The following is a 17,169-nucleotide window of genomic DNA, read 5'->3' as shown; positions in this document are numbered from 1 at the left end:
GTTCTTAGGATCTAAGTAGACTCAAGGTATGTACAGGTGAGGAGTATGATATGGCAATGCCAAATGGGAACTAATTCTGGTCTACGTTAAGAGAAGGCAGAGCTTCCAGGATCTTTCTGTCCTATCCTCATCAGAGGGCATCTGTGTCTAGTTCCAAGCCTCGTGGTTTGAGGAAGTCACTGGTAGACTGGAGAGTGTCCTGAGGTGGCCACCAGGACTGAAAGAGCCACAAGTCCATGACACAAGAGAACTGGCAAAGGGAATGGGCCAAATGAGAGTCGAGTCAAAGCACTCTAAGGATGCCTTCTAGAGGCATGAGGAGATGCTGGTTGGTCTCAAAGGGGCCACTTTGGGGTTGATTGGGGGGAGGGGGACAAACTCCCTCAAAGTAGAAGGAATGTGCTGACTCAGCAGCTGGCACCTTTCCCTCCTTGGAGGCCTTATGAGCCCTAGATGGGTATGCTGGAGCAAGCGTGGTTTTTCAGCACATACTGCACTAGACTCCACTGAGATCTCTTCTGACTCTCAAATTCTGTGATTCTGGGCCTGCTGAAACACACCACCTGCTGACATGGTGGGAAGGGCACCAAGGACAAAGGGCACAGGATGAGACCCATTTCTGGATGAACTACACAGTCAGTATTTAAACAGCACTTTTAGGTTTGCAAAGCTCAGCAAATATGATATTATTTGATTCACACAACAACCCCAGGAAGTAGGTGTTACTACCCCAATTTGCAGATGACCAAAAAATGAGACAGACAGAGGATAAATTACCCAGTCACATAGCTAGTAAGTGTCTAAGGCTGGAATTGAACTCAGGTCTTCCTGACTCCAAGTCCAGCTCTCTAGACATCTGCTTGACTGTGTTGATCTGTTATAAATGGGAGGAACAGAACAGATGTGGGGAGTGGGGACTAGTGATGAGACCAAAAAAGCAAAAGACATGGCAGTATTAAACATACATACACACACACACACACACACACACACACACACAGAAAGGATTAGGACATTCAGGAGATATAGACAAGTAGGACATCTTAGCAACTAACAGGTACTTATTACATACAAATACATCATGTATTTAATCATCTGTTTCATATGCAATCCTATTCCCAGCTGTCAAATCCAGAATAACAAAAAAATTCCAAATGCTTTTTAAAAAGAAGGCTCTGTTTGCTCACCCCAAAAGGCAGTGGTAGGAGTGATGGATAAAATTTGCAGAGGTTTGTTAAGACTTTATGTAAAAATAAACTGTGTGACCACTGGGCTCTCCAAAAATGGAATTGTTGTCATGTTCTCCTCAGTGGAGGTCTGGTAGGAACCTGGGAACAATTTTTGATGCATGCTGTTGTAGAAGGGAGCCTTTTTCAGGTACAAGTTGAGCTAAATAGCTACTGAAGTCTCAACTCAAATTGCGTGTATGCGTGTGTGTGTGTGTGTGAGAGAGAGAGAGAGAGAGAAACAGAGACAGAAACAGACAGACAGACAGACAGACAGAGAGATGAGGGAGGGAGGGAGGAATGGGGTGAGGGAGGATGTTTCAAGAGTTCCGTCATGAATTAAGCCCAATTTCAATCCTCCCCCAGTACATAAAAGATCAATATGCACACTACAGGATGGAAGGGAGTTGGTCGTTTTGTTTTCTCTCAGTGAAACACCAATGTGGCAAATTCCATCATCTTCATTGTCTGGTAATTAAGAAATGGCTTCTTTATAAAGATTTTCTCCCATTTTGATTGTTCATATCCATCATGAAACTTCTAATGGAGGATTCATTACATTCCAAAGTTTTTCCGAAGGTCATTACATTCATAAAGGTTCTCCACCTTCTACAGTTGACCAAAGTCCTACTTTGATGCTTCATCATGGCCCATGGAACCCTGGTTTCTCAAGGAAGCAAAGACTGTACATTAAACTAAACATAGCAATAGAAGCTTAGTGACATATTTTATATCTGTCATCTGTCACCTGCCTAGTTCAGTTCAGAAAGTCTCACCGCCGGTTTGTCTGTAGAGTAATGCACTTTCAGGAGCTCTGTCTGCACACTCTCCTATACTTGTTCTATTCAAAACATTTATTTCCAATGTGATTTTTTTATGTGTATTATAGTGTCTGCTCTGGTAAAAGACTTTCCCTGACTCATTTTGCTCATAGGCAAACCTCAGTATTTATTTTTTAAGGTAAAGTAACATGAGAATTGTTGCTGAAGGTTTTCCTAAATTCAGTGCAGTCAAATGGCTTCTCAACAGCATGAGTGTTCTGATGTTTAGTAAGATGACCTCTCTGGCTGAAGGATTTTCCACATTCTATACATTCAAATGGTTTCTCTCCAGTATGAGTTCTTTGATGTATATTAAGGCTTTCCCTCTGACTGAAAGATTTACCACATTTATTATGCTCAAAGGGTTTCTCACCACTATGAATTACCTGATAATGATAAAGAGATGTCCATCGGCTAAAGGCCCTCCCACATTCATTGCATCTAAAGGTTTTCTCACCTGAATGAATTCTCAGATGGTCAGTAAGGCTTCACCTATGGCTGTCACATTCATTACACTTATAGGGTTTCTCTGCAGTATGAGTTCTCTGATGTTTAATGAGGTTTCCCCTTCAGCTGAAGAATTTCCCACATTCATTGCATCCAAAGGGTTTCTCACTGGTATGACTTGTCTGATGATAATAAAATGATGTTCTGTGGCTGAAGGCTTTCTCACATTTAGTACATTCAAAAGGTTTCTCTCCAGCATGAATTCTCTCATGTTTAATAAGGCTTCCCCTCTGGCTAAAGGATTTCCCACATTCAAAACATTCATAGGGTTTTTCTGCAGCATGAATTTTCTGATGTTCAGTAAGTCTTGCCTTCCAGATGAAGGATTTCCCACATTCATGGCACTCAAAAGGTTTCTCTCAAGCATGAATTCTTTTATGTTTATTAAGGCTTGCCCTCCAGATAAATGACTTCCCACATTGATTACACTCAAAAGATTTTTCTCCAGTATGAATTTTCTGATGCACAGTAAGGCTTCCTCTTGCCTAAAGGCTTTCTCACATTCCTCACGCACAAAGGGTTGCTCTGTAGCATGAATTTTCTGATGTTCAGTAAGGCTTCCCCTTTGGCTGAAATATTTCCCACATTCCTTACAACCAAAAGGTTTCTCACCAGTATGAATTCTCTGTGATGAAAAAGGGATTTCCTCTGGCTAAATGCTTTCCCACATTCATTGCATTCAAAGGGTTTCTCTCCAGTATGAATTCTCTGATGGGCAATTAGACTTCCCCGCTGAGTGAAGGATTTCCCACATTCTTTACATTCAAAGGGTTTCTCCCTAGTATGTATAGTTCTATGTTGATTAAGGTGTCCTCTCTGGCTGAAGGCTTTTCCACATTCGTTACATGTAAAAGGCTTCTGTCCAGTGTGAATTCTCTGGTGTAGAATGAGGTATCTCCTTTGGGTAAAAGCCTTCCCACATTCATTACATTCATCGGGCTTCTGTCCAGTATAAATACTTTCATGTTCATTAAAGTGTTCCCTCTGGCTGAAGGCTTTCCCACATTCATTACATGTATAAGGCTTCTGTCCCATATGAATTCTTTTCTGTACAATAAGGTATCTTATCTGACTGAAGGTTTTCCTACATATATGACATTCATATGATTCTCTTCCAGTATGTAGCATACGACAGTGAATTAGGTCTGAATGGTAAATGAAGGGCTGCTGGCATTTACCGCACTTGTAAATCTTCTTTCCAAAGAATAGTTTCTTATTTTTAATTGTGGTAGGAAACTGATGAAAGCACGTTCTAAGTGTATCATATCTGGGGAGATGTCTTCCTGTAGATACTCTCTTCTGGGTCATGAGGAATGACCCCAGCCTGAAACTTCTCTCAAAAGTACTGTTTCTACAAACATTTTCCTGACAAGCGCTGTTCCTGTGAGTGATTGTTAGATGTCCCAGTTGTTTTCCTTGGTTGTTCTGCCTCTCTACCCTGACCTCACATTCCCAAGCTTTTCCCATTCTGGAATCCCAGGAACCATCTCTTGCTAGCCTTTCCTCAGATGCTGGTGCCAAACAAAAGCCCTGTGTGGGAGATGAGTCCGTGATATCACATCTAGTCTCCAGAGTAAGGGAATCTGAAATGAACAAGAAACTATGAATATTCAATTGTTCTTTATGTTGGGAGAATGAAAGTGGCTTCATGTAAGTTCTAGGGCAGCTAGGCAGTGCGGTGGCTGGAGCTCTGGGCTTGGAATCAGGATGACTCATCTTCATGGGTTTGAATGTGGCTTCAGACACTTCCTAGCTGTATAATCCTGGCCAAGTCATCTAACCCTGCTTGCCTCAGTTCCTCATCTGTAAAATGAGCTGGAGAAGGAAATGGCAAACTACTGCAGAATCTTTACCAAGAAAACCACAAAGAGTCAGACAAGACTGAAAAAAGACTGAACAAGTGGTAGTTTCTATCTTCTCCCTCCAGTAGAACAAATAACAATCCATAAAATGTGACCTAAACAATAAAAGAAAACAGAAGCCTAAGGGAGATGTGGAAAAGTTAATCTACAACTCAACGAACTTACCTTTCAGGGTGCTGTAAAGAAACAGGGTGTTAAAGATGTCATGAGAGATGTCATGGGACACTGGGAAAACATGAGCCCCATTTTACAGATGACAGAACTGAAAGTGAAAGAGGTCAATGTGCAATGTGGCCAACAGCTTACAGCTGGTATGTGCCAGCCCCAGTATTTGAATCTTGGTCTTCCAAGGCCAGCTTCATGGCATTAAGGAAACCATTTTGTGATCACAGAGAGCCAGCAGAGTTTCATCCAGAACAAGTCCTTCAAGACCAACCTTATTCGCTTTGCATTTGACATAAATTTTAACCAAGCATATGACAAACGTCTCCCTCCTTCCATTCATGTGGAAGACAGGAAGAAGTGTAGGTGATAATACAACTGGTCAGATGTGGAAATGGTGGCAGGATCAGGCATAAAGTATAGTCATCATTATTCGATGTCTCCCTGATTCCCAAGGGGTGTTTTGAGCTGGTATCAAAGAACATGGGAGTCTGAAGGACCCTCAGTGGCTGTCTGGTTCAAATCATACCCCAAAGAGAATCTTCATATCAATCCAGCCATGCCTGAAGTCTCCCAATGACTAAAAGACCACTCCCACCCTAGGCAGCCCATCCTACATAGGGACAGCTTCAGGAACTTTCTCCCACTATCGAATCCAAAGCAGCTTCTTTGAATCTCCACTGCTCCCAGTGCTGCCCTCCAGGGCCAAGACAGCCCATCTAAATGGGCTGTGAATACTGAGTATCCTGTCCTCCCCAGGACCCAGAAGTCCTTCTAATAATCCTCAGGCATGGTGAGGAAGATCAGGAAGCCAAAGGGGATTTGTGGGTACTGGGGATGGGAAGATATCCAGCTACCTGTAAAGGGACAGCTTAAGTTGATTTCAAGTCTGATAGGGCCAAGGCCCCAAAACCACTAGAGTAAGAGAAGGCCTCAACACAAACAGAGAGGAAAGACAAAGTAGTTAACTCACCTTGTGCTACTGAAGAGGGTGACACATAAGAACCAGAGAGGTCAGGGTGCAGGTAGACTTGGAAGCTCAATGTTGGTGGAGATGTGGAAAAACATCCACCCCACAATGGCAGCAGAACTTTTGGGGAAACAATGTGAGAGTACACAAGTGTGAGTCAGAAAAGTAATAATGTCCTTTGACCCAATAATTCCACTGTTGGAAATGTACCTGGAAGGTAGAAAGGAGCCCCAAGGAGAGATCAACACAGCAAGAAGGTTCTGTGACCCCAGGACAGGGGAGGGGGAGAACAGAGAAAGAAGCAGCAGAGAGGCAGAATTTGGCTTGATTTCAGAAAACCTTCCTACAGTAGGAGTAAAAGGGGCTGCACTGGGTAATGGTGGGGTCCCCTTCTTTTAAAGTCTTCGAGCCACTTAGAGGTGTTGTCCTAGAAATTCTCTGTCCAGGCTGGGCTGAAATAGACAGTTCCTTACATTCATGGGGTCAGGAGAAAACATATTGGATGGGGGTTGCAACATGGAGAGAATGTTAGCTCCACAAGAGTGAAAATGTTGTGCGTTTATCTCTGAATCCCCGGAACCAAGCACAACATCTGGCACACCTACGCCCTCAATCCAGTCAGACAATGTGAAATAATGACAGTAATGATGAGGAGGAGGAGGGAAAAAAGCACCAACTACAAAATACAACAAAGGCCTACAAGAAGCAGCTGCCACAGGGAAACAAAAGGAAGAGGGATGCTTTGTGTTCTCAGCTTTTTGAAGGTGAGACACATTCAGAAGCTATCTGATGCAAGGTCATTTTCAATTCTTTTGTGTAATTGGATGTTTAACACAGTTACATCCCAATTAGTACAAATAATCCCCTGAAGTGGTCCTATATGTTTAAATTCACATTATTCGAAGTTATGTAAAATATGGTAATCGTCTCAAGCCAATTTAAGTATTCAGTGTAAGTTGGAATAATGCAACCACTTAGCATGATTCTTTATTTGCACTAGTCAGAACCTCGCTTTATATTTCAAAAAATATATAAAAAACTTTCAAAACAAAAAGATTTGCCTCCACTTCTGACACTGTGAAATATGAAGAGAGGGCTGAGGAGGAGGAAAAGACATTGGGTAAAAGAAGAAGAAAAGCAAGAGGGGAGGAGAGAGGAGAGAAGTGATTTGTGGGAGAGAAGGATGGAAGTGTATGAGAGAGCATTTAGAGTGTCCCAGACCTTCCCACCTGCAAGCCAGAAGTTCAACTTCCTAGGAAGAACTACTGAAGGAATGGCTTGTAAATATTTATAGAAAAAAAAAATCACATGCTCCATCTCCAGAGAGAAAGCTGAGAACGTGTCTAACAGGGAAAGTGCTTGTATAGTAGATACATAGCCCTTCTCGAGGGCTGGGGGAGGGGCAGGGGAAGGGCAAGAATCTGCAACTCAAAAAAAATTTTTTTAGTGTATAAGGCATTTATTCTATTAACTTATAAGTTCCTTGAAAGAAAAAGAAAATTAAATGAACATTAAAAAATCTTTACATGTAATTAGGAAATTTTTAATAAAATAAAAACTATTTTTTAAAAACAGCATGACTAGCACCAAAAAAGCATTCTAGAGCCTCAAGCCCACATGTGGCCTTCTAGGTCCTCAGATGCAGCCCTTTGACTGAGTCCAGGTTTTACAGAACAAATCCTTTTATGAAGGGGGTTTGTTGTGAAGTTTGGATTCAGTCAAAGCGCCACACTTGAAGACCTAGAGGGCCACATACATTTTAAGGCCACAGGTTCCCCACTCCAGGTCAGGAATAACCTTTTCTTTTTTGACAAGATCACTAAATTCAAAGACTGAGGAATGTTATAGACATCGTCCCCCTCTTTCAGTGTAAGCCCCCCTCCTCCTCACATTTTCATTCTGACACCTTAACTAGGCTTAACTTGGGCCTTCTGTGATGTACAAATGTCATGCTCAGAGAAAGGGGAGCATGCTTGGCCACATCCCAGGAATTGTCTATAAATGACCAAAGAAGCAGAGAAGGAATTGGGATTTTCAGACACTGGCATTGTATGGCTGTCCAGCAGACCCCAGAGAAGGAACAGTCTCCCTCCTCACCACCTCCTCCCTAACCAGCATTAGGAGGGTTTTCAGTTGGGGACTTTCCAACTTCCCACCGCTGTACTAGAATCACCCAGTTGGTCAATTGTGTTTGACTCTGTATCTGGAGCCAAGGACAAAGTGAACTCAGGGCTCTACAGGGAGCCCAGTAAATAAACCACCTCAGGCCTATGGGGAACTTATCCCACGAGCTGGAGAAAAGGCCTTCCAGCAAGCAGAAGGCATAAGGTAACCCCTTGTAAGCTTGAGTCCATTTTCCCTTGGACTCAGAGAGTCAAGGACTTTAAAGGAAAGCTATGCCAGCACAATACCTTTGTAAGCAGCCCATCCCAAAAGCTTCTGTTGACCTGAAAACTTGTTGAAGAAAAGGCAACATGGCTAAATGCATACATTTTATGATTTAATTAATTAATTGATCAATTCCCCATAAAGAAAACAGTTACATAATGCATTATGGAGCCAGAAATGTTCTGGCTACCCAGTGCAGAAATCTTCTGGCTTATATACATTTTGCCATGAGAAAGGAACTCTCCTAGTTGAACAAATCATAAATTTAGTAAGACAAGACAATTAACAAAGTAATGTTGGTCAGGCCTTGGGATTCCAGCTGGGTAAACATATGTCTCGGTGATAAAGAAGGAAATCCCACCACTAGTAAGTGGCAGGCTTCCTGCCCTAAACAGATAACTGACACAGGAAAGAGTAAACAATGTTCAATAGAAATTACGACCTAAGATGTCAAGATATAGTGTCTTAGGTTAAAGGTCTCCTTAAGGAATGTAGAGTCAGCCTTGGCTGGCTTTTGCTGACATAGGAAGAGGCACTCTCTGAGTTTGCTTCAGAGAGAACAAAGAGATTATTCCAAAATTTTATATTAAACATTATCACTTCTAAGGTAGGCTGACTCAACAGATTCTCAATTATCATCTTGGAGAGCAGTGGGCAGGTAGCACGGGTTCAAGCCGATGATTAGATTAGTGCCCATGACCATTCCCTGGGTCCTCTAAAGCCCTGAATGGGAAAGGTCGCCCAGCCCTGGTAATGGATCTCATCAGCGAGGGTCAGGGTGGGAGTGAAATGCCTCCAACCTCCCACAGGCTCCAGAAGCAAAGCAGTTAATTCATAAAGCATCTCCCGTGCTATTCTTGAAAAATTAAGAAATGTGTATTAGACAGTAGGAGAATCAGGAGCATTAGAAACTGTTAGAATGTCCAGACTGAATGAGGCTTTCCTGGCTCAAGGTTAACGTTGGGTCTCCAGGGGACTGTACAGGGATCCGTGTCTGACTCAGATAAAGGCACAGAGCGCATCCTGCTCAAATGTGCGATAACACAAAGCTGGGAGGCATACCAAAGTACCATGAAATCTCATGAGGAAAATTTCAAGTCTTGCAGTTGGATACAAAATACTAATTTCCCAGTAGCAGAAGGGTCATGACTAGGGAGCAGATGACTTGCAAGAGACAAGGTTTTACCAAACGGCCAGTTCCATGGAGGCTGGGCTTCCAGGATGGGCACAGGGGCTGATAAGGCCCCCTCACTCACCTGCAGGAGTCACACCAGCTGTGTTTCCAGGCTCTGGGTTGTTGGCTCCAAGCGAAGGACAGAAGTAAGGGCCCCAACCAACTCGCTGCAGGTAAAGGAGCCCGAGGTGTTGGACAGAGGCGGCCCCAAACCCCTGCCCTGCCTCTCCACGGCATCTCGTGTCGCGCCCATGTGGGAATGCCTGGTCCGGCATCCAAGACATGCTTCTTTTCTCTAACTGAGAGATCATTTCTGGTTGAGAACCTGGAAACCCTGCTCCTGGCAGAGAAGGAGAGAAGGTACTGGGCACAGAGACATACCTGAGGACATTTAGCAGCACAGGCAGGACCTAAACAACCTCAAGCAACGATCAGTCGTTTATTATGTGCCAGGCCTACGAGAATACAAAGGCAAGCACACACAATCCTTATCCTCAAGGGACTCATGGTGTCCTGGGGCACAAAATGCCAACAACTAGCTAGACAGATAAAGGATGAAGACAGGTCTGGGAGAGCTCCAGCCGATCCTCACATACCATAACCCCTTCAGCCACCCCACAACCTTCAGGAAGGACAAATGCCGAGCTCCCCCAGGGACCACGCTCCAGCCCCCTATTAGGCATCTCAAGCTGCAAGTGCAGGAGATGTCTCAAACACATGTCCAAAACAGAACTCAGGATCTTTCCCCCTCCTCACCTCCTACCCTCTAGTACCACTATCCTCTGGGTCCCTCAGGCTCCCACCCTTAGATCTCCTCCCTCTGTCTTATTCCCCACCCCTAATCCAATATGGTTCCAGGGCCCATCAATTGCACATCTCTCTAATATGCCTCCTTCTGTCCTCTGACACAGTCCCCATGCTGACACAGAACCTCATTACCTCACACCATGACCACCACAAGGCCTGCCCGTTTCAAGTCTCTCCCCTCTCTCACCCCCCCCCCCCCATTCAGTCACTAAAGTGACTTTTCTAACATGCAGGCCTCATCATGTCTCCCCCCTCCCCCCTACCACTCAACAACTTCCAGTGTCTCACTATTGCCTCCAGAATCAAGTATAAAATGTTCTTTGCCATTCAGACCTCCTCCTTACCCAGCCCCCTCGACCTTCCCAGTCTTCTTACGACACATACCAGTGATCCAGTGACATTGGCCTCTTCAAACAAGACTCTCCCATTTGTTGACCCCAGATACCTTCTCTGGCTATCTCCCAGGCCTGGAGCACTCTCCCTGCTCTGCTCCAACTACTGACCTCCTTGGCTTCCTTTAAGCCCCAATTAAAACCCCAGCCTTCCCCATCCGAACTTAACTCCTATTTATCCCGCACAAGCTTGCTTTGTATATATGTGCTTGCACATTGTCTCCCCCACTAGATTGTTAACTCCTTGTAGACAGGGCTGTCTTTTGCCTCTCTTTGTATCCCAAGAGCTTAACATAGGGCCTGGCACATAGTAGGCACTTAATAAAGGTTGACTGACTGAATGAGGTACAGAGCACAGCCATCCTCACCTAGGAAAATAAGGTGTTCATAGATCTCTAACATCACATCCCCGTACAAGGTCTTTTGAGCAGCATCCAGTTCTCCCCACTCCTTCTGGCTGAAGTCCACAGCCACATCCTTGAATGTCACAGACTCCTGGAACATGGCCACATTCCAGCTCCCCCCAGATGACAATGTCTTACCTGGTTCAGGAGGAAGACATGTTAACAAGATTTTAAAACACTCCTTTGTGAAATTTAGATTTGAATTGGTGATTAATTATTGATTGGGAATTGTATCTAATCAATGTATCTAATTAGAATCACTATTTGTCGATCAAATTCAGATTTAACTGTATAGGCCCTATTAGGAAGATCTGGAAGGGTTTGACTTCCCTATTCCTATGGGCTACAATTCAACCACAAAAACTCCTAGTCTATGAGTCTGGTAGACTATGAGGGAAGATGAGTCAACCTGGTCGTAGGACGTTTGACCACCACAAGACTTTCCAGAGGATGTGACATCTAGTGACATCACGTGACTATCATGTGACTTTCCAGAGGATGTCGGTCAGCTCTCCTGTTACTCTGGGTTAGGAAAGGGTTATGGACACCCCTTTGTGAATCAGACCAAGTAGAACCCACCCTACAAATCTGGCTCAGAGCAATCACAGTCTCAGCTTAATCTGTGTCACCAGACAATAACCTGCTGCCTTCTCCATTGCATTAAAAGAGCTGCTCCGTCAGCTACATCTTTGGCTCCTGAGGAGTCCTGGGTCCTCTTTATTGATATGTGTTAGCCACACCAATAAATTGATCATGTTTCGGTTTCTCTTCATCACAGACTTCTTCCAGAACAATTTCAAATACTTACAGACAACAAACCCTTCATCTTCTCTGCTTTGGCTAATCTCCAGGTCCCTCCACCAACATCTGGATGGCCTGAAATCAAGGAAGGCCCTCTTACCTTCTCAGGACATGAAGAACATCGATGAAACAAGCTGAGGATAACAACAAAATTTGGCTGTTTGTTTGAAACTAAACATAGAAGGGAGAACAAAAAAGGGTCACTGAAGGTGGCTGGTACAGGAGAGAAGGAAGGATGTCCCGATTCTGATCTCATTTGTTTTCTTTGCAAAGAAGAAAGACCTTTGTGCCAGAAATAACCAAACAAAACAGCCAAGAGGAAGCCAAGGCCCAGGAGAAAGGAGTGAGTGAGAGGGCACTCAGCTGCCTGGGATGTCCAAGCCAGCTGGCCCAACCCAGAGAGCCACATCAAGAGCGTTACCCATCCCTGGTACAAGACAGGCCACAGGAAATGGCAGGAGATGCCAGCATCCAAAAGAGGGGTGAACAGCCCCCTGACATAGGGACCAGGGATATGAAGAGCTGATGCCCTTGCTGACAACTTCCCTTCCCAGAATCAGTGGGAGAAGGGGCAAGGTCTTCTTCTTAACAAAACCCTGGTCCACCAAGGCCAGCAGCCTTCCCTGTCCATGGCCACAAGTATGGGCAGCAAATTCACTGCCCTCCTTTTCCACAGGAGCAGCAGAGACTCAATGCTGGCTTTCTGAAGGAGGCGCAGCTGTCTCTTACAGGTCCCCATCCACAAAGGGGAGGAAGCAGTCTTAGAGCTCCGGTCTGAAAGAAAACAAGCGTTCTAGGACATGGAGAGGAGGAAGGAGAACATTGTAGGGATGCAGACGTAGGTCCTGCAAGTGCAGAACAAAGAGAGAAAGAATGATGAGTTTGGAGAAGAGCTGGTCCCACTCTGGATGGGATCCAGAGGGTCTGGAGGCTACCAACCTTAAAGACAAAGTGTGGCCAGAACCACAAATGTCCGGGTTGAGGAGGTGCTCTGTTATCCAAGAGGCAATGAGAAGTCACTGGAGGATTCCTAGAGTAACATTTGGGGTTGTTGTCTCTGAAAAATGGTTTAGGGAGCCAGATTGAGGGTGGGCAGCAGAGGGGAGAAAGTACAGGTTGAGAGCTGAACGAGGAGGCTACACAAATGGTCTTGGTGGGAGATGATGAGAGCCTAACCTATGGAGGTGGCTGACTTGGCAGAGAGAGGTGATGGAGAAGAGATTACAATATGTGATAGAATCCCATCTGTGGGGTGAGGAAGACTGAGGGGCCATGGATAACCCCAAGACTGAGAACTTGGCAGACATGTCTGTGCCTGGATGAAAACAGCAGAAAGAAAACGAAATGTTCTCCTTTCTCTAAACATGGAGGGGAAATGCATCCCTGAAACAACAGAGAGAAAACTGGTGTCAGGATTGGGTTGGTGGGTTCACATTTATCAAAATAAACATTTCTGCTCGAAAAAGCAACATAAGAACAAAAGTGAGAAAACCAACAGAATAGGAAGCAGGGGAAGTGTAACCTATCCACTATTTGGGGATGGTCTCTGGTGAGCAAATGGTCAAGAAGGTGACCAGAAAGTTCACAGATCCCATCATCAGGGCTCAATGGAAAAGAGAATCAGAGAACCTAGACTCAAATCTGCTGCAGATACTGAATGGTCTGTGTGACCTTGGGCAGATCACATGTGGACCTCAGGATCTCAGATATTCAGTTGTACAATGAGGGGGGTAGACAACATGGCCTTTAAGGTCCCTTTCAGCTCTAGGACGATGCTCCATGGCTCATCAAGAGTTCAAGAAATACCGCATCAAAAACCTAGTAGGGAAAAGCATGGCTATGTTTGTAATCCCAGCTAAAATGGCCCCATCCACAGAAAATGGATTGTTAGCGAATCTTTGAGGGAGAAGGATGAGGAAGGATTCATTGTTATTCCTGAAAGACACACTGAGATGGATCATTCTCTGGGAGGTATATAAGCATTAAGCCACCATTGTGCAGACTGTATAAGGAGCATCTTGTGAGAGACTGAGATGACAGTTAACAGCCCTGCCACATGAGAGACTGACAAGAGTTAACAGCTATCTTTGATTCAACCTGGAGAACTCAGGAAGAGACTTCCTGAGACAATCTGACTGGGATCCTGAGAGAGCTGGCTTGATGTGGTTTCAGGGTCCTCAGAGGAACCTGGACTGCATTTGAGGGTTACAAGGGACTCTGGGATCTCTTAGCTGATACATTGTTGAAATAGTTAAATCAGATTGTTTGTTACATGGTTACTAATTTACTGTTTGTTACATAGTTACTAAAATATAAAGTCATTAACACTCATGTTTGCCTAACCCTATGAGACCAAGGTTTTGACTCTAAAAAAGGGAAACTTGTGGGGAAAGAAGTTACTCACTTTTTTTTTAATATACCAGAGTGGGGCTCAAAGCTAATTAATTACTGAGGCATTTTAATTTTAAGAATCTGTAGAGACATTTCATGGATCTGGGTTGAGAAACTAAGGTACATTATTACATATATTATTATATTTAGTAAGGTCAAGGAGCGTTGAGGGGAAAGGGGGTTGACTGAGAGGACTGGCTGCCACCCTAAGCAAGGGATCTGACATACAGCGCTTATGGTCTACTCTAAACCTATCACGCACTGTGCATTAAGAGTAAAACATGAACAAAACAATCAAATTCAACACTGGTGGAGCTGTGAGCTGCCCCTCTGGCCCAGCTCAAAGTGAGGAGGCACCTCAATGTGCCAGGTGCTGTGCTAAGCGCTCTGAAACCATTCTGCCACTTGACTCTCCCAACAGCTCTGTATTATCTTCATCTACAGCTGAGGAAACTGAGGCAGGCGGCGGCGAAGTGACTGGGGCAGGGTCTGTCCCACAGTGCTGCCCTGGGTGAATCACAAACGGCCCACGGCCCACGGACCCTCTCACGTTTCACTCTCCGTGGGGTGGAGGGGAGCTCCCATGCTCTGGTTTGGTCCCCGTGGAAAGAATGAATGAATGAATGAATGAATGGGTGGGTGGATGAATGAATGAACGAATGAACTAGCGCTGGGGGATGGGCAGGAAGCATCCCCTCCCCCCCAACACCCCAGGAAAGCCTGGTCAGAACGAGGGCTCAGGCACCTGGAGCACAGCAGTCCGAGGACGTGGGTTCGAATCTCAACCCTGCCCGCCCCCTCCCCCAAGACCGAGAACGGAGGCCCAGGGGGCCCCCTCCGGACAGGCCTGGAGGACCGGGGGAGGGTCAGGAGGGGCTCACACGCAAAGACGAACAAGAACACCCCAGCCACAAGGTTGGGGGGGTGGGGAGGGGGTAAGTGAAGGGTGGGAGCCTGCGCAGGCGCTGTGACATCGCCACGTGACCGAGGCGAAGGCGAGCTGCCCCGGGAGGCCGGACTTGGCTCTTTGTCCTGTCCGCCCCGCCCCTCCACGGACAGCGCGCCTGCGCACTCGGCACCTTCTAGCCGCCCCGCCCCTCCACAAGCCCCTGTCCATTGGTGACCGCAGGCTCTGCTCGGCGGTGGCCCGCGCAGCCACCTGTCTTTGTCCTGGGTTAACTGACCCGCTCACGACGCTAAGCCCCTGGGCCCCCGTTCGTCCTCCTGTCCTTGAGGCCTTCGGGCCCTCAGTTCCTCGCTCGCCAGCTGAACCACCCGCTTTCCCTAGTCGGTGAGACGCCGGGCCGCGGCTCTATGCGCATGCGCGGCGGCCTCGGCCCGGAACTACCCTTCCCAAGAAGCAATGGGGCATGTACTGAGCCTCTACGACGCGCTTTGGGCTTCTCAAGATTCTTGGGAAATGGAGTCCTAGGACAGACAGCTATCGTGGAGGCCCCAAGGATTCTGGGGAATGTAGTCCAGTGCGACTGCAGGCACTGAGGGGCTGCTCCGTTGGACCATGCTGGGAGTGATGCGGCTGCTCTGCCTGCATCCCTCCTGAGGCTTGGCGGGAGGGGAGCGGGCCTGCATCCTCCTCATTTTCCTGGCTCACACATCCCAGGGCTGGATGCCTGCGGACCACAGCCTGGGGAACAAGCCATCATCAGTCATCCTTGCCATCATAAAGGCAGACGTTTCTGTAACGCCAAGGTTATAAAAAGTGAAAATCACTCAGACGCTTATGAAGCGCCTGCTACGTGCCACGCACACTGCTAAGCTGGGGGACCCAGAGAGCCAAGGCAGCCCCTGTGGTGGGCGCAGAACGAGGCTTAGAGGAGGACCTGCAGGGGTTCAGAGTCCGGGGGCTGTGAAGGGTGTGGCCAGGAGGGAGGATGATCATCCTAGGGGAAGGCACCACCCCTCTTCCCTCGGGGCACAGGCGCCTGCACCCTCGGGGAGGGCTGCTCTTCTTGGCCCCCACGTTCTCTCCATCCCAGTTGGATTGGAGCAGGAGGTGGAAGATCCCCTGTGCTGGCGTAAACTAAAGAGGCTGCTTTGGGGCACGTGGAAGATGCCCAGCCTGGCCTTTGGTAGCCTTTCCTCAGGGGACCCACTGCACCCAGCAGGAAATGGAAGACTGGAGGTAATAGCACATACATAGCATACATAAGCCTCTCCAGCACCAACCACTGACCAACTGCCTTTAACAGGCAAGCAAGCTCAGGGACCCCCAAAGCAGCAGCAAATCCCCACCCACCAATCCAGCTTCCAGCCAAGTCCTAAACCCTTGTCCAGGGAGGAAATTCTGGTGGAGCCACGATGTGGCACTCACCTCCTCCCCAGGCACCCCCAGAGGCCACTTAAGACCGGAAGAGACAGTTCTCTTCTCCAAACTCCTTGGCACCACCATCAGATAATGATGGCATCTGTGGTGTGTAGAGCACACTACACAAAGGGTTTTACAAAGGCTGTCATTGGACCTCATAGCGCGCCTAGCAGCTAGGTGCTCCCGTGGTCCCCATTTTGTGGAAGACAAGTTGAGGTTCAGAGAGAACAGTTCAACATCCTAGACCAATATGGCTTTATCAATGGGCATGACCTTAAAGAAGCAAAGTCCCCATCTACACCCCAAGGACCTTGCCATGTGAGGTGCCCCTGAGTCCTCCATGGGGTATCTCTTCCCATTAGAACAGGACCTCCTGGAGACTTCTCAAGGGACATCTCTCCTTTTCGGTTGTATCCCTAGCACTTAGCTCAATACTTGGCCAACAGTGAATATTTTAACAAATAGGTTCTTTTTTTCATTCATTCATTCATTCCTTCTCTCCTTTGATTCTTATAACAACCCAACTCCCATTGCATCCTGGGGCATCTCCAGCCACCCTGATGAATATCAGATCACTGGACCCAGATGGCTCAGGAGAAGAAAGTGAGGTTGGTGATTTTGCACAGCCCTCCCTCATTTAAATCAAAGTCACCTGCAAGGCATGTCATCATCTTGATGTCATGGTCCTCTTCGAGAATGAAGGACAAACACAACAATAACAATAAAACTCAATGAGGCAGATGTGGCAGTTCTCGCCATTTCACAGACCCCATGCCCAGTGTCACAGAGCCAGTGAGTGGTGGAGGTGGGAATCTGAATTCAGGTCTTGCTGCCTCCACGTGTTTAGTCTGTGCCCCTCTGAAAAGCCAGGGTTACATCAACCTTGAACTACAGAAAAGGGAAAACCCAGATTAATGTTATAACCTTGGGAAAAACTT

The 17,169-nt window shown here is 46.4% G+C and overlaps 1 protein-coding gene and 1 pseudogene across 1 annotated transcript in view; both read right to left on the bottom strand.

Annotated features, from left to right (window-relative positions):
* The window catches only part of LOC140508067 (uncharacterized), a 48,308-nt gene extending 32,784 nt beyond the window's left edge, over positions 1-15,524 (bottom strand). Inside the window, exons 1-3 of the mRNA XM_072615792.1 lie at positions 10,678-15,524; positions 9,193-9,450; positions 5,552-5,668 (exon numbers count right to left, since the gene is read on the bottom strand). Coding sequence (XP_072471893.1) covers positions 5,552-5,668; positions 9,193-9,450; positions 10,678-10,813 — 511 coding nt within the window. The 5' untranslated portion in view covers positions 10,814-15,524. The remainder of the gene's footprint in view (positions 1-5,551; positions 5,669-9,192; positions 9,451-10,677) is intronic.
* On the bottom strand, positions 1,025-4,937 carry LOC140508078 (uncharacterized; annotated as a pseudogene).
* Positions 15,525-17,169: the final 1,645 nt, after the last annotated feature.

The sequence above is a fragment of the Notamacropus eugenii genome, chromosome 5 (genome assembly GCF_028372415.1).
Source record: "Notamacropus eugenii isolate mMacEug1 chromosome 5, mMacEug1.pri_v2, whole genome shotgun sequence".
Taxonomy (NCBI): domain Eukaryota; kingdom Metazoa; phylum Chordata; class Mammalia; order Diprotodontia; family Macropodidae; genus Notamacropus; species Notamacropus eugenii.
Note: the sequence above shows the minus strand (reverse complement) of the source record. Positions and strands in the feature narration are given on the sequence as shown.